General features: G+C 44.8%; 1 protein-coding gene across 5 annotated transcripts; it reads right to left on the bottom strand.

Annotated features, from left to right (window-relative positions):
• Positions 1 to 11,751: 11,751 nt before the first annotated feature.
• Positions 11,752 to 19,632, bottom strand: LOC123168850 (polypyrimidine tract-binding protein homolog 1). 5 transcript variants are annotated; one of them, XM_044586711.1, is made up of 10 exons: positions 19,260 to 19,630; positions 14,938 to 15,147; positions 14,787 to 14,849; positions 14,611 to 14,684; positions 14,361 to 14,456; positions 14,170 to 14,227; positions 13,978 to 14,082; positions 13,788 to 13,869; positions 12,563 to 12,675; positions 11,752 to 12,361 (listed from the first exon to the last, which is right to left on the bottom strand). In XM_044586711.1, exons 1-10 carry the CDS (start codon positions 19,437 to 19,439, stop codon positions 11,966 to 11,968), a joined length of 1,377 nt encoding a protein of 458 aa, XP_044442646.1. In that variant the 5' UTR covers positions 19,440 to 19,630; the 3' UTR covers positions 11,752 to 11,965. The 5 variants fall into 5 exon arrangements, 4 of the variants coding, with proteins under 4 accessions (XP_044442646.1, XP_044442647.1, XP_044442648.1 ...); XM_044586712.1 differs by having other exon boundaries at positions 12,076 to 12,361; positions 12,610 to 12,675; positions 19,260 to 19,631; XM_044586713.1 differs by lacking the exon at positions 11,752 to 12,361 and adding an exon at positions 13,480 to 13,542 and having other exon boundaries at positions 12,594 to 12,675; positions 19,260 to 19,632.
• Between the last annotated feature and the right edge of the window lie 4,465 nt (positions 19,633 to 24,097).

The following is a 24,097-nucleotide window of genomic DNA, read 5'->3' as shown; positions in this document are numbered from 1 at the left end:
CTTGGGAGAAACATCGTTACATCATATCCACTGGCCGCGAAAGGAAATAGCCTTCATGGATGAGATCCGTCAAGCCCCGCCAAGAGCAACCAATGTCGCCCTTCAACCGGTGACTCTCTCCTTGCCACAGCAGCTCTCGCGTGCTTCCCCCAAGGAACCTAATATTCATAATCCGATGGCTGATGCATCAACCTGTGATCAGCCCACCCGACTTTGTACCGTACAGGCCAAGTCATTGGCCGCCCGTGAGTAGCTAGTGGTAAGGCTTACAACTGTTGAAGACGCGCCACCGGTTTAGATGTCGGCCACTGAAGCAGCTGAGGGAGACTCAGTGGCACCGCATGCTCAGCAGATCAACCTGATAGAACGGGCTGCTAAGCAGTCCGAAGGTCCAAAACCGACTGCTCATCAGTCCGTCGGTCCGCAACCGTGTGATCAGGATACCAATGCGTCGGCACTGCCTGCTCAGCAAACCAACGCTTTGGCACAGCCTCCTCAGCACACCGACAAGTTGGCACCACATGCGCAGAAACCCACATAGCTTCAACGCCTGGTAAACAGTCTGATGCCTCTGCAACTACATCCCAGCGGTCCGTCAGAGCAGGACCGCCAGCTCAACAGTCCAGCATAGCTAAATTGTCTACTCAGCAGTCCGTCTTAGCTTCACTCTCTGCTCAGCAGTCCGCCTTTTAACCATCCAGACCTTGCACCATAAGTGCTTCAAGTACCAAGAAGGAAGCGGGCAAAAAGGCTGCACCCGCGAGGAAGCGGGCCCCGAGACTAAGGAGGAATGAGAACGATAGCCTCTTACTTAAGGCACTCATCGCCCAGAACCAAACTACCAGCAAGTTGTTCGAATCGGAGAGTAATATTGTTTCTGACAGCATGAACGATGCAGAATTAGAATTGATGATTGCTGGAAATAAAGTAGGCGTACTTCAAGCACGCAATTACGTCCGTGGCCAACCATTTCTTGTTGGCGAATACTTTGAGGGGTGCAGTTCCAATTTCCGCACATTACATAAATATTGCATGGATCAAATGTCAAAAGGTCATGAGGTTCTACTAGTCCACTACGATAGAGATCATTTCCCTCACGATCTGGGTTCCATCAGTGTGCGTTTTGAGGACTTACATCCCTTCTTCAACTTCAATATGCTCGATGCCACTCTTGTTAAATGCCTGATTTTGTAAGTACTTCACAAACTTTGGTCAACTTCTCCATACAAGGCTATAAAGAATAAAAAACTAACTGTATTGTATTCATCTCATGGGATTGATCGCGCAGAGAAGAAAAAGGCAGAGTGTGTATTTCATAGATCCTGCATTAGCAAATGGCACGTTATTACGTGATAAGGATGAATGGGAGTGGGCCACTAAAAAGGTCGCCAGTATCTTCGAAAACACGTCCCATGCAGAATTATTTCTCTAGCCATATCATAAAGGGTAAGTCAAATAAACAACCACACATACATTGATTGTCTTTCAGATTTCGACATAGTTCGTAAGTTCATGGTTTTCTTAATCTGTAGCATTCACTGGATCTTGGTAGTCATTGTTCCAAACAAGAACAGAGTTTAACACCCAGATTCTCTTAGAGAGCTAATAAAGCCTTGGGATCTGACACATCTTCAGCAATTCATGCATAGGTATTGAATTCTATGATGTTGAAATTTGCATTCATAGTTGGTTTATGAATTGACTATGTGGAAATTCATCTTCATTTGCAGTGTGTTGGCATTGTGCAAAACAAAACTAGGGAACCTATTCAAGAGGGAACTACCTCTACAGCACGAGATCGTTTCTCCGGTAAGACACCGAAATCCGTAATTAATGCACCCAAAAGTCTGCAAATACCTTTTCTTACGCTAGTCAAATGTTCAAGTTTCTAAATAAACCTCTTTCTATTTATGTACAAAGAAAAAATTACATCTTACACCGGTTAGGTTGTTCCTAACAGGGCAAATACATGACTAATTCTGTACAAAAAAATATTCATTGTCCTCAGCAATAAGCAGGGACCAACCTTTGTGGATACTATGTTTGCAGATACATGATCTCCATCTAGAAATGTACTAATTGTTGTGAAGATGCTCGCGAATTAGTATCAATAAGTCTATCTTAATTAATATCTTCTACTCCACTCATATGGCACATTCTGATCTTAAAAATCCTGCAGCTCATCTTTGAACCGATGACCCCTGAACTGCTCCCCACTGGTGAATTGCTGATCATTAGGAGATTTATCAGCAACTTCTTCCTGAAACACTACATCAATCCCACTAGTGATAATGAAGATTTCAACATGGTTTTTCTGAAACAATGAGTAAGAGTTAGCCGCTAAACATATACACATGGATGCATTGTTTTCCATGTGATGAGGTCTTCGTATTTCGTACACTATGATTATGTACTGCATATGTCGATAAATCATTGCAATTTAGCTACCATTTGTTCAATTGCATATTGTTGCGAATTCTGATGAATGTTCTTCCTGTGGACATTATTTGTTCAATTGCATATTGTTGCGAATTTGCTTTTTGCATGGCGATTTAAATGTGATATTTTGCTTTAACCCGGTCATTCATGCGCACACGATTCAACTAAATGAGTGTGTGCGACCCAGAATGGAAAGCACACGTCAATCATAGCAGAACCGTTGGTCATACACAACAAATTGCAGATGATTTGCAGCACTTCTACGTGTGTGTAGGGACTCCTGAAGCGTTTATGATAGCACATTATTGCACACGAGAGATTATAGGAAACCGTGCCTAATGCAATCCCACTCGTAGATTGCTCAGGAAACATGTGCGATCTAGAACGGAAAGCACATGTCACTCATACCACAACCATAGATGATACACAACAAATCGCAGACGATTTGCAGAACTTGTATGTGTGTGAAGGGGCTCCTGAACCATTTGTGATAGCACATTATCGCATGCTGTAATTGTTCAGGAAACGTGTGCGATGGTGTCACGCATGGCAGACGATTGCCATAGAATACTCGTGTGCGATGGGGCACATATCGCACAAAGTTCCTATGATGGCCCGTGTGCCTAAGGTACTATTTCGCACACCGTTTGGTTTCACTGTGTAATTAGAAATGTTTGACTCGTGAGAGACGTGGGCGATTGATCATCAATCCCACACGTGTACCAAAATGTGGTGTGTGCGATATGTTGCTGCATCGCATAGGATTACATTTGGAACGTGTCTGCATCATGACTCCCTATCCCCGACGGTTTTTGGGTCGTATGGGAAGGACCCCCCTATCACACACACAGGCAAGGCGACAGTTTGAAACTCCTTCGTGAAAAGGGATTAAAAATCGTTTGTATAGCAGCTCGTTGTACCAGCGCGATGGTAATGTGAGCACACACAAGTAGCAAGGATGCAGCATTTGGCATATTCGGCATATCACAAACCGTTGTGTAACCACTCGTGTTTGAGATAGATGTCGGCATCGCATACGCCCGATACGTCTCCAATGTATCTATAATTTATGAAGTATTCATGCCATATTTACAAAAAATTATATGGTTTTGGTATGATTTGGATGGAACTAACCCGGACTAACGTTGTTTTCAGCAGAACTGCCGTGGTGTTGTTTTTTGTGCAGAATAAAAGTTCTCCAAATGCAACGAAACTTTTTGACGATTTTTTGGAACAAAAAAGGCACTAGAAGCTTTGTGGGAGGACCAGAAGGTGAAGGAGGTGAGCACAAGACACCTGGGCACGCCAGGAGGCCCAGGCGCGCCCAGGTGGGTTGTACCCACCTCGAGGCCCATCTTTGCGTGATTCCAATGCTGAAAAATCCTATAAATAGAGAAACCATCAGAAATAGCCGTAGATCAAAAGTTCCGCCGTCGCAAGCCTCTGTAGCCACGAAAAACCAATCTAGACCCCGTTTCGGCACTCTGCCGGAGGGGGAAATCATCACCGAAGGCCATCTTCATCATCCCGGCGGCCACCATGATGAGGAAGGAGTAGTCCACCCTCGAGGCTGAGGGTTTGTACTAGTAGCTATGTGTTTAATCTCTCTCTCTCTCTCGTGTTCTTGAGATGTCACGATCTTGATGTATCGCGGGCTTTGTTAATATAGTTGGATCATATGGTGTTTTCCCCTCTCTATCTTGTTGTGAATTGAGTTTTCCCATTGAGATTTCGTTCTTATCAGATTGAATACTTTTATGGATACGAGAACACTTGATGTATGTCTTGCTATGAATAACCGTGGTGACAATGGGGTATCGTATTGATTCACTTGATATGTGTTTTGGCACTCAACTCACGGATTCCCGATGTGACATTGCGATAACCTATGCATAGGGGTTGATGCACGTTCTCGTCTTTGTTTCTCCGGTAGAAATCTTGGGGCACTTTTTGAGGTTCTTTGTGTTGGATTGAGTATTATGAATTTGATATTGTTTGATGCATATCGTATAATCAACTAACGGATACTCACGGTGACATTGGAGTATCAAGGTGACATTAGAGTTGGTTGATGTGTATCATATGGTGTTATTTTAGTAAAAACTCTTGGTTAGATCGATCGGAAAGAATAGCTTGGTGTTATTTTAGTATGAACTCTAGGATAGATTGATCGGAAAGAATAGCTTTGAGGTGGTTTCGTACCCTACAAACAATTTCTTCTAATGTTCTCCGCTAGATTGGAACTTTGGAGTGATTCTTTATCGCACATTGGGGGATGGTTATATGATCCAATTATATTAGCATTGTTGAGAGATTGCACTAGCGAAAGTACGAACCCTAGGCCTCATTTTCAAGCATTGCAATACCGTTTGTGCTCCGTTTTATCAATTGCTACCTTGCTGGTTTTTTTGTTCCTATTACAAAAATCAATATATACTATCAATACTACACTTGTATCACCATCTCTTCGTCGAACTAGTGCACCTATACAATTGACCATTGTATTTCGTGTGTTGGGGACACAAGAGGCTTTTTTTTATTTGGTTGCGGGGTTGTTTAAGAGAGACCATCTTCATCCTACGCCTCCCACGAATTGATAAAACTTAGGTCATCCACTTGAGGGAAATTTGCTACTGTCCTAAAAAACTCTGGGCTTGGAGGCCCAACACGAGTCTACAATAACAAGTTGTGTAGTAGACATCAAGCTCTTTTCTGGCGCTGTTGCCGGGGAGGTGAGTGCATGAAGGTATATCTTTAGATCTTGCAATTGAATCTTTTAGTTTCTTGTTTTATCACTAGTTTGGTTTATAAAAAGAAAAAGAAAAAATGGAATTGAGGTTGCATCATATTATTCATCTTTATAATGTCTTTCGTGAAACTGATGGAAAGGAAATTGTGCTCAATTGATAGAAGAAGAATTCTATAAAATGTTTGACAAAAAATCTTTGAATGATCAGCATGATTGCAACGCTGTTGGTATGAACTCTTTGAATATCCATGATGCTAACGATATGCAGAGCCATAAGCTTGGGGATGCTATATTTGATGAAGATGATATTTTTAGTCCCCCAAGTTTTGATGAGAAAATTTGCATGCCTCCTATTTATGATGATTATATTGATGAAACTGGATTTGGAGAGGTTATGACTTTATTTAATGATGAATCCACTATTTTGGAAGAGGTTCCAATTGACTCTGACAACAAAGTTCCTATCTATGATGATTATGGTGATGACATGTATGCTATATTGAATAATGATAACCATGAAACTTGTCGTCATGATTTTAATTTTCAATCACATGATAGTTATTTTGTTGGGTTTGCTCCCACTACTATTCATGAGAATAAATTTGCTTATGTGGAGAGTAACAAAATTTCTATGCTTATGTATCATGAAAAGAATGTTTTATGTGATAGCTATATGAATTCATTCATGATGCTACTGAAAATTATTATAGAGAGGAACATATGCTTTTACATATTGCAATAGTATCAAGTTTTCTCTCTATGTGTCAAAAGTTTTGAAGTTATGCATGTTTTGCCTTCCTATGCTAGTTGATTCTTGTTCCCATAAGTTGTTTGCTCACAAAATCTCTATGCATAGGAAGTGGGTTAGGCTTAAATGTGCTAGTCATAAGATCTGTTGGTTGTGTACCTGGGTTCTAACTTATTCTTGGATATCAGTGTGTTTGCCTCCATCTAGACTGATCTAACACCATCCGCAACTGATGCAGAGACCTCAGACCCTCCTGCTCTCTTCTCTGGCCGATGGCTCCACTTGACTTTGCATGTTTTGAGATCATCAACCCTCCGTTGTGCCTCAATCAGAGCCATCTCCCTAGCAGCGAGTTCCTCCTCTTTGCGCTTCAGATGTGCCCGTCGCATCTCATCCATCCTCCTCTCCTCACTCATCCTTCGTTCCTCCGATCTTCTCCTCTCATCTTCTCTCCTTCGGGCCTCAACGAATCTCTCCTCTTCCCTCCGCCTATCCTCAAATATGTTACGGTATCCCCCATACCATCTTCTTAGATCATCTCTACGCTAAAAATCATCTGATCTACCCCTTCCTCTTCCCGCAAAGCGACCACGACCAAACTCCTGGTGCGGAGAACACCATCCGCCGGGCCTGCGATCTATCGTTGGGCAACAACCACTTGCGCGTACGATCCACTCTGTGTGGGGCAGTGGGGGGTACGGCGGTCGGCGGAGGAGAGGAGGAAGCCTTGTTATTTATCTATTCAAAAACGTTCGGAATGTCGGACGCTACAGTGTGAAAAATGTTGTGATTAATTACCATGTATTGATTGGGGGGAATCTCCTCTTGCCTAAACACTATGCAGTTGCATAGCAGCGGATGCGTCTCTGTTTCAAAATGTTGCATCCCTGGAATTAGCAACCGACCTAGGATATGACTGTTCGAACCGTCGAGCATGTTCGACGCATCTCTTCTAGTCATATATAAATTGTACTCTAACTATCAATCAATACAAGTTGATCATTTTCACTCAAACACATTATCAGCACGAGCACTGTGTCTAGCAAGTAGATTCACTTCAAATGCGAGGTCAGGTCTCGTGGAATTTGCAAGATACATGAGCGCTCCAACAACACTGAGATATGGAACCTCGGGTCCCAATAATACTTCTCCAGCATCCCTTGGTGTGAACGAATATTTCTCTACGTCTAGAGAGCAAACCACCATGGGAATTTTAGATGGGTAGGATTTGTCCATATTGAATTTCTCCTAACGAAGGTGCTTAAGTTGAATACCTAACCAAAATTTGGTTTTACCCAAATCCTTCATCTCAAATTCGATTTTTAGGTGATTGCGTGCTTCATCAATGTCTTGTGTGTTGCCAATGATGTTGAGATCATTTGCATACAATGAAATGATGAAAAATCATGTAGAAGACTTTTTGATAAAGACACTTGGGCAATCACTACTATTGGAGTAACCTTTATGAAGAAGGAACTCACTGAGTCGGTTGTACCACATCCGTCCTGGCTGTCTTAAGCTATATAATAACCGATTCAGTTTTACACAATACATGTTGCGTTTTGTGCTTGGATTCAGGATAGAGATTCCATCAGGAACCTTCATATACATGTCCGAATCTAGTGACCCGTAAATATATGCAGTCACGACGTCCATCAACTGCATAGATAGACGATTTTGCACTGCCAAAGATATAAGGTATCAAAAAGTGGTTCCAGTAATTACAGGAGAATATGTCTCGTTGAAATCAATGTCGGGTCTCTGCGTGAACCCTTGTGCTACGAGCCTTGCTTTGTATCTTACCACCTTATTGTTCTCATTCTGTTTCTGGAAAAAAAAATCCCATTTGTATCCGACGGGGAAAACATTGGGAGGTGTCGGTATTACTTCATTGAATACCTTTCTTTTATTAAGCGAGGCAATTTCTGCTTGTATTGCATCCTTCCATTTAGGCCAGTCGGAGCACTTTTGGCACTCAGTGATACTCCTTGGATCATGATCAGTGAGAAGGATATCTACAATTTTTTCAGCAAAGTAAATGTCGACGATCGTAGACTTATGATAAAGTTTCTCCAAAATCGATATGGTTGATGGAAATTTCCTACACCCCTAGTGACTCTTCATGATTTCCCAGTATGCGTGAGTCAGGGTGTTCCGATGGCCCAGCCAGTGTGTGCAAACTGAAGCTGGGTTGTGGAGGTTGCCCATACTACCCATCAGGTGTTGGACAACATTGAGCTGGCTTGCATTTACCGACTCCAAGGTTTTTCTCCTCGATTTCCTTTGTTGCTTGCTGAAAGCTTGTTCCAGGTCAGAGGCCATACTACTCCCCCTCTTTTTAGGAATAGGGAGCTGATTACCTCACTCTTTTTGGCGCATTTCAAACCTGGCGTGACCGCCTAGGCCATCCCGGGATCGGGTTGATGAGAAAAATTACCAGCACATAATTTGCTTGAGTCAAAATTTCCTCAATCTTCGGAATTTGTGTGCACATCTTGTGCCACGGGTAAGTTAATTTTGAGAACGACAATAGTGTGCAGCTTTATACATCATAAGGCACAATATTCACCTAGGTCTCAAGTCTGAGTACTTAGAGGAGGAATCTCTCAGTACTTTGTTTCTAGCCCTCAAAACGAGATATGAACAGCAGAAGGCAGTCGTCCTGCCAGAAGCACTCCATGATTGGACTCACCTTCGTCTTCAGGATTTCAATTCCATCGGTGAGTACAGTCACAAGGTTCATAAGATAAGTTCCAAACTGCGCTTTTGCAGAAAGGAACCTGCTGATGCGGAGAAGATAGAGAAAACTTTATCTACTATGCTCCCTTCCTACAGGATCCTCCAACAGCAATATTGTGCTCGCAACTACACTGTCTATTCCAAGCTTGTTCATATGTTACTTCAGGCTGAAAAGCATGATGAGCTACTTGCTAATAATGGCTCTCAGCGCCCAGTTGGGGCACAACCTTTACCTGAAGTTCATATGAATGTCGCAAATAGACAGAGGTTTGATGGTGCCTTTAGGGGCAATCAATCAAATTTCCAGAACAAGCAAAAGTGCAATAGGTACAGGAGGTCTAGGAACTCAAACAAGGGAAAAGGCACTGCAAAGCCCAATCATGATAAATCTCAGCTTTGCAACAAGTGTGGATGCTACACTCACCCAACTGACAAGCGCAAGATCCCAAAGCATCTGGTTATGTTGTATCAGCAATCTCAGGGACACAGAGCACCTCAAGGAAGAGGTTCGAAGCCAACTTCAACCTTCATCCAGACAGGGCCAATGGAACCGGTAGTTCGGACGACGTTCCTCCTGGACCAAACAACACCATGGCATTCCATCAACCAAAGGACCTTACTGACATGGAGAACATGATAATTGGGTATACCTCAAATGACGTGTTTGGAGACTTCGGCTAGTCCCACAATTCTTTAGTGATCTATTTAGCTATGTCCATTTGTGATGTTGTAATAAGAACATAAGTATTATTGTTGTCTTTATATTGTATCAGCACATTTGTTATAATAAGATTGTAACTGTGCCAACATATTTGATATAAATAAGATTGTATTCTATGTATTTACATGAGATTTTCTCATTGAAAGTTCTTTGTCTTATATATAGTTCTCTACAGTGACAATCAAATGAAAGAGGAATTATGCCTTGTGGACAGTGCAACCACAAACTCCATACTGAGGGAGATGAAATATTTCCAAACTCTTAAAAAGATAAATGAAGATATTCTAATTATCGCTGGACGCGATACGATAATCGTTGGCACTGGACGTGCCATATTTACCCTCCCAGGGATACACAAGTGACAATTGAGGATGCGTTGTTGGATCATAAAATACAATCCGGCGGAATATGAAACCAGACTTTGCAAAGCTCATTGCTACATTGTTCCTTAGCTAAGATGTGACAGTTCGCACATCCTTAACTAAGATGTGCAGAGCACCGTTCGCACATCGTTGCATCCATCGGACTCTAGACTCCTGAAACTTGGTGAGTAACCCTTTCACTTCTTCAATAAGATGTGACCGTCCACACATTCTTAGCTAAGATGTGCATAGCACCGTTCGCACATCGCCGCATTCATCGGACTCTAGACTCCAAAAACTTGGTGAGTAACCCTTTCACTTCTTCAATCACCGGACCGAGCGCGGAGAGGTTCTTCTCTGAATCATTGAACATAGACACTACACCTTTCGAATCCAGCTCGAACAATAAGCTTTGGAACTTCCATATTAGCGGCCAGCAACGCAGTACGTCAGCAAGCCAATAACTGGTGTTGTATTCCCTTTGTTCACTTTTATAAGACGTTGAAAATATTTTAGACAAGGTGGAAAGCAGTCCATTTTCAGTTGTCTGAAACGACTTGTAAAAGTGCATGGAGGGAGTAACATTCTTTGTTCATGGAGAGAGTTATTTACCCAAAACCACCACACTTAGGGCTAGGGTAACAACTTGGTACCAGATTTTAGGCAGGGCACAAAAAAACACCGAACCTGTAACGGAGAGCACTGATGCTGGGATTTGGTCACGAAAACAGCCAAACTGGCATGTGGGTCCTGCCTGTCGAGCTGACGTGGCGAAGACCAAAAAGTTTGACCGACCGATGTGGCAAATAAGACGCCGGCCCCACCTGTCAATGACTCTTCTTCACAACATTTTTTCACTGGAGCATTCCATCGAGCACCTTCGGTGTGTTTATCATCTGGTCGTTGAAGATGGCACCGCACGCCATGGCCATGTCGGAGCAGTGACCAGAGGAACTGCGGGCTGGACGCCTCCATCCGAGAGCAAAGGCGCCTGCGTGAAGAAGAAGGCCGTCCCGCATAGGCGAGGTCGCGCGGCGGCGCACCATGGAGCCGGCAGATGCAGCCGCGGCAGTGAGAAACTAGGGTGGCGTCCATGGCGTTCTTCTATGGTTGTGGAGGCCAAAGTGGGCTCTGGCTACTCGTGCTCGGCAGGGGCAGCATGGTCGAGCGTCGCCGCCGCTAGCGCCCCCGCGGCCAACGGCGAGCTACGGATCGAGCTCCGGGAGGTGGCATCAGGGGCTCATGGGGAGCGACGGGACGTGGCCTCGAACGCAGGTGCGGCCAGGGCGCTCCACCGCAGGGCACCGCCGCGACCACGGCCTCCCAGCGGGCGCCGCGAGCACGGGCGTGGCCATGGCGCTCCACAACGGCGCGCGTGGCCAAGGCCTCCCGGCGGGCGCCGCGAGCACGGGGACGAGCAGGGCGCTCCACCATGGCGCACCCCTGTCAGTACGAGCACGACCAGGCCCTCCTGGCGGGCGCTGCGAGCACGGCCATGGCCACCACAGAGCGTGAGCACGAGCGCGGCCAGGCCTCCCAGCGGGCGTTGCAAGCACGGGCACGGCAGGTCTCGAATGACCGTCGACCACTAAGGGCAGCGAGCGTCGCCGGCGGCGTGAAGTGCACATATGCATAGATGTCGCCCAATACGTGTTTGTTGAAAGGCCCAGGAGAAAAGAAATAAAGATAAACACTTAAGTCATTTACAAGTGGGACCCTCATCTTATCAGTTTCACTGTTTGCATGAGCTTATCAAACAATCAGTACTCCCCTTTACATGCACAATTCCTGTGGTTTTTTGTGCCCCGACTATAATCTGATACCAAGTTGTTACCCTAGCCTTAAGTGTCATGGTTTTGGGTAAATAACTCACGGAGAAGAAACCAACCGGTAACCAGGCATGGCCAAAAACAAATTTCAGTATGGCATACAGCACTCTGTTATAGTTCAAACTTAACTGTTGGTGCCTTGTACCAAGAAATTATCAAGCGCAGAAAGAACATCAGGTTTTGGATTGAACTGACACGGCTCGAGTAATTTTCCATTTTGCTGTGCAGCTTACAGGCACCAACAGCCAGACAGGTACATTTGCCACAGGGGTCTCACAAGTACCAAGAAAAACAGATCGGCATTACAGTGCAGTTCCAAAAATTGAAGACCAGAGGTGCTGCACAAAGCATAGGCAACTGCTCTATCGGATGAATAGCTCATTTTGGGAAGTACATCGGTTCGCCAGACAAGGCTGCATGAGGCAGAGCAGCAGGGGCTGTGCCATATTGTGCCATCTGCTGCGAAGCTTGGTACAACATCGGAGGAGCACCAGAGCTTGATCCGACTGCTGGAAAGTGCGGGCCTGGGTTTGCCATCAATAATTGGGTAGGGTACGAGGTTGATGCAGGTGCAAACGCCCCTCGCTGCATGTTAGGATTCCAGGCTGGCACTTGTCCGATAGAGGCCGCTCTTGCTGAGCTTCCATAAAAAGCAGCAGGGGTGGTGCTTTGCCATGCTGCTCCAGGAGTGCTTAGACCAGGGGCTTGACCTGCAGCTTGTACCTGAGCACTAGGATCCGAGACGGTGTAGTCTCTGCTTCTCTCGTCATGTGCCTGAATGCCACAATATGTAGATCCCATATCAGGAAAAACGTGGAAGCAAGCAGTAGGAAAACAAGATGTTCCAAAAGCATTGTCAAACTGAACAAATGATAAGACTATTCCACCGCAATATAGCAATAGTATTTTTTTCCCTAATTGGATGCATTCATTTATTCTTTGTTAATTTACACAGCCTGAAACTATTGTTTATACCTTCACATTCAGATCAGTATGACGAGAGTATGACAGATGAAGCTTACAGTAACCACCATCATATATGCAATGTCCCTCCAGAGCTTGTTTAGCAACTCCTGCTGTTGTTATATCTGCGAATACGGACTCTGTTAGCTCTAGCAGTACTTCTGAACAACTAGAAGTTGTAGTGAATATGAATATGGATTCTCTCAAGTTAAACATTTAGATTACAAATACACTGTAATGTGCAATGCCATCTGTTTTGTCTCACTTTCAAAGAAGCATCAGACAGGTTAGATAAATTGATCACACATAAGACGCTGAGATGCTCATTTGGACGACAGATGTATAAGACGTGTTCTCAATAGAGGTTGCAGCTAGAGGATGTGACTGTTAGCCCATAATTCACTTCCTTATGTTCCTAAAATACAAATGGCGCAACAAAACCCACCACAAGAATGATATAAAATCAAGCAATCTACATAAATTCAACTGTTACATTAGGAGAGAAGAAGAAGAAAAGACAAATTCCGACAACAGTGTTTTCTCTTTCCTTTGTCAACTTCAGCAATTTGTCTCAGTGGTTTCTCCATGTGTAGACCAAAATGTAGGTTTGAAATTCTGTGGCATGGTAGATTGATTTTCTTTCAACAATTTCTAAGAATTTTTTCTGACCATTTGCACCAATTTTAGGACCAACCACAGCAGTCACTGTCAGGCTAGAAAGCACTGGATACATCCTCATGGTAACTGCTACTCTAACCCAAAAAGGTAACAATTAAGGCAGCTGGCGTCTGACAGAAGAACAGGGTGCCAAGAGGAAGACAATCGACACTAAGATGACAGGAAGACATGACTGTACCAAACCTCTAGTAAGAAAGTAAATATGCTTACAGGAAACGGTAAGAAAAGAATAAGAAATTACGAAAGGTAACTTTATAGCTGTGGATAGTTGTAGATGTCCATTTTAAGTCTTCAGGGACTCCAAGACCTCTCTGCTGAAGTCAGAAACTTTGACGCATAAACAAATATTAACTCAATAATCAACACAGCATCATTAAGATGTCCACACAGTTCAGTATCACCTAAGGACTTGGCTTATCAGGAGTTAACAACAGAGTGAACAAATTACAGCAAAGGAGCATCGGGGCCAGTCTACATCCCCTAAATCAAGGTGTAGCCATATCATGGCATATCCTAAAGATAATGTGATATGGTGAGGTTTACAGTTGTTCGCACATACCTGGATACTGAATTAGAGCCTGCATTCCACCATTCTTCTCGAACATTGCAATCTTTCGGACAGCACCAAAAGAAGAGAACACCTGAAATTATCTCATACAATGAGTATATATGATATATTTTCTTACAAATATTTTTCTTATTTAATTCAAAATAATCTTGAGGAAAAGATCACTCTAAAATACTCTTACAGTGTGTAGAACATCCACTCCCACAGCATACTGCATGTTCTCGATTGATGCTAAAAGTACATTGCTCTCTGGCTCCTTAATCTTCCCATCAGAGCCTAACATGGGCTGCAAAACTTACATGGTGTAAGCAGCAACAGAAGAAGATGAAGAGTGACATGACATCAGATATACTAGTTTGAACTACAGGCAAACCTGTGCGATTCCCTCGATTGCAGTTGGATTAACAGGAAGATAAGGATTTGTGTAATCCCTGCTTAATCAAAACAGACACTGTTACAAACTTGTGTCTCTGAAATTAATTTTTAGCGGACAAGAGCTTAATACAAACCAAAATAGAATTGAACACAAAAAAATAAAAAATAATGCTGTAAACTATATTGTACCTGCTGCGATGTGATTGAAATTTAATATTCAAATCTTTGTGCGCAGAAAATGTAATGCGCAGGTGACAAATGCTGACGTGTTGAGCCAGTAGATACCTGCAATAGCAATATCACATCAGTAACTTCTATATCAAAGATCGGCTAAAATGCAATAGTAAAAAATGCACCCTTCGCGAGTTCAAGAAGTAAAATTTCAAGGGTTCACATTACTCTCGTGAATTGCCAACTCAGAGTAATAAAAATGGACTACCTCGGTATGCTTCTTCCGTCTAACGAATTTTTTGCCTCTAGAGCAGTTGGAGCATCAGTATATTGGATAAGTGCCTGAAAAAATTTCGAGCTAGTAGTTACTAAAAAAAATCAAGCTGTCAAGATAATTTACAAAAATAGTAATATATATGAAACTAGACATAAGCACTATGTTACCTGGAAACCAGCGGCTTTCTCAAACGTTGCTATCTTGTGAACAAACCCAAAAGCAGAAAATACCTATTGCAAATAATGCAAAAAATAAAACATTACAAAACGGAAAAAGAATTCAGTAACTATTTGAATGCATGTCTCGTGTAATACTTACCAAATGGATAACATCTATGCTAACATCATTAGGCTGGACACCTTCAAAGGTGACAAGCAGGACATTGCCAGAAGAATCACCAGTGCCTTTATTGTTTGTTATTTCTTGCCTATTTGAATACTGGATATACACAGTTTTACCACGAACTTGGGCAGGTTCTGAAGATGAAGCATAATATGAAACCATTGAAATTGCCTGGTTTTGATCTGCCTGAAATAGGCAAATTTATGATAGAAAGTCAGGAACCCATCGACTTGGCTAGAAGTTCCAATTATATAGAGCTAACCATTCTTCAGGCTCACTTTTCACATGAAACTTCCGCTAGATCAATCTACAAAAACACATTTTTGCAACTAGAAAATTACGTATGCAATATTCGCCGTTGCATAGAGTTAAACAACAGGAAGGGGACTGTTTTGTAGTTATTTAACTCCTCTGGGGTGGGGGTGAGGGTGGGAGGCCTTCAGAAATTCGACCAAACAGGCCATCTAACACTTGATTCTTGGGTACTCCCTATAAAGCGGCATGGCAGCAGCTATTGCTTGCACCGTTCTTGTAAAAAAAAATTGAGAGCAACCAAAACAGGTGAATCGTTGATGACACCAATCAGTTATGACTACAGGATGATGAGCAATATCCGTTAGCAATCAACAAACTCAAAAGAAAATAGGGAAAATCCAACATACGCATGCTCGTTCTCCCCTGCGGCTCGGCTCTGCATAAACTAAATAGTAACATCGCGATTTGTTTTGGGGGCCCCCGGGCACAGGAAGAAAAACGGGGTAAGTGCGCTACAGGCTGTGGTTTGCTACAAGCGCTCGCTACATTGAGCACCACCGTTGTGCTATGCTTGCACGGGGGGCTGCTACAGTGTTCTGTCTCGAATTCCACAAGATATACATCTTGTATTAAATAAATAAAGAATTCAGTTCTATTCTACATGCTATTAATCTTTTTTGTGAATCAACGGGTAATTATTTTCAAAAACTTGGTTGTTTTTCCTAAACAATCTGACAACTGCATTTTTGAACAACCATTGTGTTTCAAGGAAACTGGCTTAAGTGCTTAACACAATTTAACCAAGACATACATAAAAACAACAAATCACCTTGAGAAGTTCAATTTTTCACAAATAATGTCATGATGCATGAAATAAATATGGCAAATCAGCACAAATTGAAATGGCAATCGTAGCAAATCATCCCGGGAGTTATATGTAAACAAAATGGCAAGTTGTACAAAATAAATATGGCAACTCCACAATTAAAATAGCAAGCATAGTAAATCATGCCAGAAACTGTGTGTAAACAAAACGCCAACACAAAATAAATTGGCAACTTGGCACAATTAAAAATGACAAGCACAACAAATTATCCCAGCAATTACATGTTAATAAAACGGCAAGCATTACAAAATAAACATGGCGATACAATTAAAATAGCAAGCACAGTAAATCGTCTCAACAATTACGCATAAACAGAACAAGTAATATGAAGTAAGATGGCAACCCAGTACAATGAAAAATGGTAAACACAACAAATTCCCCTGGCAACCGCGTGTAGACAGCACGACAAGCCGGATGAAATAATATGGCAACTCAGCACAATTTTCCTGGAAATTGCATGTAAACCTGGTCACATATATCTGGTTGAACATGACAACCATGTGTATCTACACCTGCTTCAACCTGGCAATCATGTCAGATCATCTTTTTTTCGCTAGCACAACTCCTTTTTTTTCCTACATGTTTATGGGTAGCTTATCTACATCATTGTGCAATGGTTGAGCTGGTGGATTAGGGAGAAGCAGCGCTAGGATTTGGTGGTGAAAACGACACAAGAGTGAGTTAAGGTGCAAGAGACGGTGATGCACGACAAGAGATTGGCCGAGTTTGGATGGCCCATTAAGCGACGGGAGGGGCTCAAACGCAAGCGCGACAAGCTTTACTGCCTGATCAGCGAGCGCCGCACGGGAAACATCAGATGCTGCGCCACTGCATAGTAGCGTCCAAGAAAATATTCACCATACAAGAACAAGGATTTTCTAGGCCTGGCCAGGAGTTCCGATCATGAGAACAGATCTGTTAGCAATCAACAAACTCAAATAAAATATTCACCATACAAGAATAAGGATTTTTCTAGGCCTGGCCAGGAATTCCACTCATACAGTTAATAGCTCTTCAAGCTTAGGCTACAGTCCACTTTTAACTTTTTCCTAAGTATCACATGTCTGCAGTTCAAAAATCACTTATGTGATGTTCTCTATTGCATATAAAGAGTTTGCATGTAGTATTTCTTGCACTATAGTTGACCTTGTAAAATATAAAGCAACCAAGACAGGAGATTTATATATGCCACGGGTATGCCGCCCCTTGGAGCTCGGCGGCCTCAGCATTCAGGATTTGCAACGCACCGGCATTGCTCTTCGGGTGCTCTAGCTGTGGCTCCAAGAGACTGGCCCTAAACGCCCTTGGCACCATCTTCCTCCACACTGACCCTCCACTTCGTGGATTTTGGGTGACGGACGCACCTGCAAATTCTGGACCGATCATTGGCTTCAGGGCTCCTCCATCTTCGAGCTTGCTCCGGCCCTGGTCGCCCTTGTCCCTCGCCGCCGCCGCAACAGCCGCCTTGTCTGCGAGGCCATCCCCAACCAGGCCTTGATCCAAGATTCATGGCAGCCTCAGGCCGGCGGCCACCATGGAGTACGTGGACATTTGGCGCCGCCTTCGCACCACCACCTTGCCAATGTTGCCATTACCACGGATTTCATCACTTGGCGCTGGACTATGAGCGGCGTCTACACGACAAAGTCTTGCTACCTCACGCTCTTCCAAGGATCCATGCAAGCCCCCCACTGGTAGCTCACTTGGAAGCCATGGGCCCCACTCAGCATCTAGGTTTTCCTTTGGTTAGCTGGACTCGACCGCTGCTGAACTGCGGCTCGGCGTGCTCGTCATGGCCTTCCTCATGCGCCGGCATGCCTCCTTCGCGACCAGAATACCACATGCAGCAGCTCCTGGCGGAATGTGTCTTCTCTCAGATGGTTTGGCATGAGCTCCTCTCCTGGTGCCGGCTCACCACTCACCCTCCAGACGGCAACACCGACTTCTTCACGCCACCACGCTCCCCGGCTAGCATTCAAAAGTCCTGGATTGCTGATTGCCCTCTATGCTTGGTCCATCTGGAAGAACCAGAACGCAACTCAACCCTCACTCAGCAACCTTATCCATTCCATCCAAGGCCTAAGCATGATCGTCCCTGCAACCTGAATAATTGTAGCCCAACCCACCCACCCACCCCCCGCCTGGGCTGAGCATCCCCGTTCTGTCTGCTCACTTGCGACCCTGACTGCACCTTGTTATGCATCTAGGTTCGCGCCCCTGTAATTTCTACCCTTCTACCAATGGAAAGATACGCTCATACGCAACCTGCGTATTCGCAAAAAAAAAACACAAATCTGTCCATAATCGACAAACCTACTTAAACGAAATGCCATTGTAGAAGAACATGGATTTTCTTGGTATAACAAACAAAATTATCTTTTATTCCAACACATCAAAATTCCACGTGCCAACAAGCAAGGAAAGTATCTTCAGATAGTTAGAAACTCGCAAAAGTATGGCTCTTATTTGACTGGATACAGATTAGACACAAGATACATGTGAATTTTATTTTATTTTTGGAAAAGGAGGCTCACCTCCGGCCTCTGCATCGGAACGATGCATGCGGCCAACAAGAGCGAGCTGAATAATTATTCATCAAAATACCAGCCAGCACCCACCACGAGGCAAAATACATGCGGCCAACAAGATACATGTGATACTTAACACACGGAAGAGAAGATTGTGGATGAAACATAAACTGCAATCACCGGTAAGAACAAAGCGTTTCTCACCTAAGACATGAAGTTGTATGCATCTCGCTCAACAGAGGCACACCACCGTTGGAGATTACGCTATGATTTGCAACAAACAATCAACCCCAAATTTAAAATCAAATAACACCAAGTCGTGTATATAATAATGCCCTGACAGTCAGCCAGCACTGCCTCAACCACGGGACAGTACAAGTATCAACAAGAAATTCCTCCAATAGATCATGCTCCCACAAAATCTAGCAATCAGACGGCCACTGATTTATACTAAAATCGACCCCAAGCATAAGTGTCATACCTAGATGCAATCACATGAATAAACAATACATCGCATCAACAAACGTGAATTATTCATCAAAATACCAGCCAGCACCCGCCACGAGGCAAAATCGCAACAGAGGAAGGGACAGGGCGGGGTGAGACGGAGGAGAGGAAGGGCGCCTTACGAACTCCACGAAGGCCTGGTTGCGGTTGGCTCCGACGTTGCACATGGTGTTCACAACCCTGCCGAATGGTTTGCAGAGCTCGACGAGCTCCTCCTCAGTGCTCTCCCACGGCATGTTCCGTAGGTGCAGCACCTTGGACGGCGTCTGTGTGTACCGGAACTGCGTAGACCCGGACGGCATCCTCGGTCGCCCGCCACGGCGGCCGCGCGCGCGCTGGGTGAGATGGGGGACGAGCTGCTAGGGTTAGGGTTTGGTAAATTGGGATGAGGAGGGGAGTCGACTCGGGGCTACGGCTTGAGAGGAGAGATTACGACGGCTGGGGCGATGGGTGGTTCGAGAGAGGGACGAGCCGGCGATGGGACGCGGAAGTGTTGAACGGTTGAACCCCAACGGGATTATCCAGTTTCTATGGACTGCTGGCTTTAGTGAGCCCAAAAGTATCATAATTGAGGCATTCAAAATAGATTGGTATCATGATTGATATTTTTTACGTGTCAGTATCAAGTTTGGGGCGAGACGTTGCAAAAGAGGCTTAAAGTGTGTTTTATACGTATTGACAGGAAATCTGACCGGTTGGGCCCGCCCGTCAGATGCCACGCTGGCTAGTGAGCGCGTGCCCGCGCGCTGACTCGGACGAGCCTCGGGTCGAACCGTTTAGGCGCGGCTGGTGCGGCCCGAGCCAGACCCCGCTCATTCCCCCGCTCTGCTCTGCTTTCTTCTTCCTTCTCTCTGCCTCGCCGCCGTCTGCGCCCGCCCCCGCCGGCCGCCACACAACGCCGCCGCAGCCATGGTTTTGGAGGACGAGAGCAGCGATGACAACTCAAGCCTCCCGTACATGCACTCCGAAACCTCCACCGATGGGCTCAACCAGGTCAGTTACTCCATTGGAGCTAAGGTTTGGAAAATTTGCGGATTTTTCTGTGTAGGTGGTCTTTGTTGTGAGGATTTCGTTTGATTTGCTTTGTTCTCGTACATGATGGTAACTTGGATTTTGCTTGGGCAGGTGCCTTTCTCTCTTGAGGACCCGGATTGCAAGGGTCTTGAGCTATATCTGATAGGGCTGTGCGAGAAGCATGGGAAGCCATCAGAGAGGCTTGTTGCATTTGAAGGAACAATGACTGGGAGAAGGTTCTTAGCATGTGTAGAGCCGGTATTTTTCTTGCCTTATTGATTATGCACAGGATGTGTTCATTGAAAGTGACAGAGTCTTGTTTGCCAAGTGTGATTCAGTTATGTCTATGGTAATTTTGTTAGTTATGTATGCCCTACTGCAATGCTCATTGTAGGAATGCTGAATATTAAGTTCAATGGAGTGCATTTTTGCTAAATATAGGCTCAAGCATGCTCTGTTGTGTGCATATGCTATTTATTTATACTTGTATGCAGTGTTGCTTAGTACTCACATTAGCCCCTCCATTAGTTGATGTGTTACTCCTAATAAGTAATTGTTGCTTACTGTTGACAGTAGGTACTGTCATTAGCTAGTTTGTTGCTGCAGGCTAATGTAGTGTATTTAGCTAGGCTAATGTAGTCTGGTTTAATAACTTTCATTCAGTGATGTCTATGTTCCATTTGTTAGTGATATATGGCAAAGTAGTTCACTAGAAGAGTGGTAGTGCACATTGTAGAATTCCATTATATTAATGGCCAATTCTAAGTTGGTTATTATGCTAAGTTGAATGGAGTGTTACTCTGCTAACTATATACTGATCACCCATTGTAGGATTACATTAAGTTATTTTACAATGTGCTCTTGTTGCTTAGCACATGGCTGTGTAAAATCAGTGTTGGTCAGTACCAACATTAGCTACTGCCATGAACTAATTGTTGCTTACTACTCATAGTAGTTGTATTGTACTAAATTTTGCCCTTGTTATTTTTCCAGGAAGGTCAGAATTGTGGGTTTGTTCAGTGGGTTGATGAGTAGTGGCCCCCAACAATGGAGAATGCATTGTTGAAACTTTGGTCAATGGTTGAAGAGAGCAAGTCTACTAGGGTGAATGATAATCTTGAAGTGCTTTAACTATTCACCATTTGACAGATGAAAAGAACAAGCTGGATGCAGACTATGACAAGTTAGTGAAAGATGTACATCAACTTGTGGACTTTCAGGAGGAGAGGTGTGACGCCCCCGATTCAGTCGTACACTAATCATGCACGCAAATGTGTACGATCAAGATCAGGGACTCACGGGAAGATATCACAACACAACTCTACAACATAAATAAGTCATACAAGCATCATAATACAAGCCAGGGGCCTCGAGGGCTCGAATACAAGTGCTCGATCATAGACGAGTCAGCGGAAGTAACAATATCTGAGTACAGACATAAGTTAAACAAGTTTGCCTTAAGAAGGCTAGCACAAAAGTAGCAACGATCGAAAAGGCAAGGCCTCCTGCCTGGGACCTCCTAACTACTCCTCGAAGCCGAACTCCATGTAGAATCATCCTCGGGATCTCTAGCTCCTGGACTCTAGCATCTAGTTGCGACAACCAGGTATAGAAAGGGGAAAAGAGGGAGAAAAGCAACCGTGAGTACTCATCCAAAGTACTCGTAAGCAAGGAACTACACTACATATGCATGGGTATAAGTGTAAAGGGCCATATCGATGGACTGAATTGCAGAATGCCAGAATAAGAGGGGGATAGCTAACCCTGTCGAAGACTACGCTTCTGGCCACCTCCATCTTGCAGCATGTAGAAGAGAGTAGATGGTAAGTTCACCAAGTAGCATCGTATAGCATAATCCTACCCGGCGATCCCCTCCTCGTCGCCCTGTTAGAGAGCGATCACCGGGTTGTATCTGGCACTTGGTAGGGTGTGTTTTATTAAGTATCCGGTTCTAGTTGTCATAAGGTCAAGGTACAACTCCGGGTCGTCCTTTTACCGAGGGACACGGCTATTCGAATAGATAAACTTCCCTGCAGGGGTGCACCACATAACCCAACACGCTCGATCCCATTTGGCCGGTCACACTTTTCTGGGTCATGCCCGGCCGCGGAAGATCAACACGTCGCAGCCCCACCTAGGCTCAACAGAGAGGTCAGCACGCCTGTCTAAATCCTATGGCGCAGGGGTCTGGGCCCATCGCCCATTGCACACCTGCACGTTGCGAACGCGACCGGAAGCAGACCTAGCCTAGCAGGCGTTCCAGTCCAATCCGGCGCGCGCCACTCAGTCGCTGACGTCACGAAGGCTTCGGCTGATACCACGACGTTGAGTGCCCATAACTGTTCCCGCATAGCTGGTTAGTGCGTATAGACCAAATGGCCAGACTCAGATCAAATACCAAGAACTCGTTAAGCGTGTATTTTAAGTATCCGCGGACGCCGACCAGGGCCAGGCCCACCTCTCTCCTAGGTGGTCTGAACCTGCCCTGTCGCTCCGCCACAAAGTAACAGTCGAGGGCCGTCAGGAACCCAGGCCCACCTCTACCGGGATGGAGCCACCTGTCCTTTCAGCCCCCTCATCAGAATCACTTGCGGGTACTCAACGAGCTGACCCGACTTTAGTCACCACATGTGTCATGTATATAAAGTATATAGTATATACCCGTGATCACCTCCCGAAGTGATCACGGCCCAGTAGTATAGCATGGCAGACGGACAAGAGTGTAGGGCCACTGATGGAACACTAGCATCCTATACTAAGCAGTAGGATAGCAGGTAAGGGTAACAACGGTAGCAACAATGACAGGCTATGCAGCAGAATAGGATTAACCGAAAGCAGTAACATGCTACACTCTTCTAATGCAAGCAGTATAGAGAAGAATAGGCGATATCTGGTGATCAAGGGGGGGCTTGCCTGGTTGCTCTGGCAAGGAGGGGTCGTCGTCGACGTAGTCGATCATAGGGGCTGCATCGGTCTCGGGGTCTGCCGGAGAGAAGAGGGGGAAGAAACAGTAAATATAAAGCCAACATAGCATCACAAAGCATAACGTGGCAATATGATGTGCCGGGTGTGACCTAACGTATAGCTACACGATATAGGTGAAGGGGGAATTCAACCGGGAAGGTGTTCCCGGTTCCGGACCTGTGTCAGTCAGATGACCGGAGGGGGAATGTTCCATGTTCAGCATGCTAAGGGCATGTGACAGATGAATGGACCGCGTATTCGGATTCGTTGGATTTTTCTGAGCAACTTTCATATAGAAAACATTTTCATCCGAGCTACGGTTTATTTTCTATGAATTTTTAAAGATTAAGTATTTTCTGGAATTATTAATATTAACAGAAAAGGAATTATGACGTCAGCAGAGTGTCAGCATGACATCAGCAGGTCAATAGACCCACTGACTGGTCAAACTGACCAGTGGGTCCCACCTGTCATAGACAGTGGATTAACATAACTTTAAACTAACTAAAAAGAGGTTAATTAACAGCTGGGCCCCACATGTCAGTGACTATTTAGCTTAACTAATCATTTTTATTTAGAAAACGTTTATTTAACAAAATATGCGATGGGGCCCGCGTGTCAGTGACACTGTGTGCCCAGTCAGCACAGTTGACCACGGTCAACGTGGTCAACCAGGGCCAGGGGGCCCACGGGCAGTGACCCAGAGGCGGACCCCAGGTGTGCCACATCGGCAGCGTCGGGGTTTCGCCGCCGGCGACCAAAACAACGGCGGGGCTCACCGGACTTCGCCGGGAATCGCGCACAGGGGGTCTTTTGGCCCGGGACTTGGCGCGTTCGAACGAGGAGATCCCGCCGCGTCGCGTGGTGAGGCCGGCCGGAGCTGGAGCTGCCGGAAACGGCGTCGGCGACGAGTGGAGGCGGTGGTGGCGTTCGGGACCTCGTCGGGATCGCGCTACGGGGGTCGACGAGGTGGGCAAGCGGC

This window comes from Triticum aestivum, chromosome 7D (genome assembly GCF_018294505.1).
Source record: "Triticum aestivum cultivar Chinese Spring chromosome 7D, IWGSC CS RefSeq v2.1, whole genome shotgun sequence".
Lineage (NCBI taxonomy): Eukaryota > Viridiplantae > Streptophyta > Magnoliopsida > Poales > Poaceae > Triticum > Triticum aestivum.
Note: the sequence above shows the minus strand (reverse complement) of the source record. Positions and strands in the feature narration are given on the sequence as shown.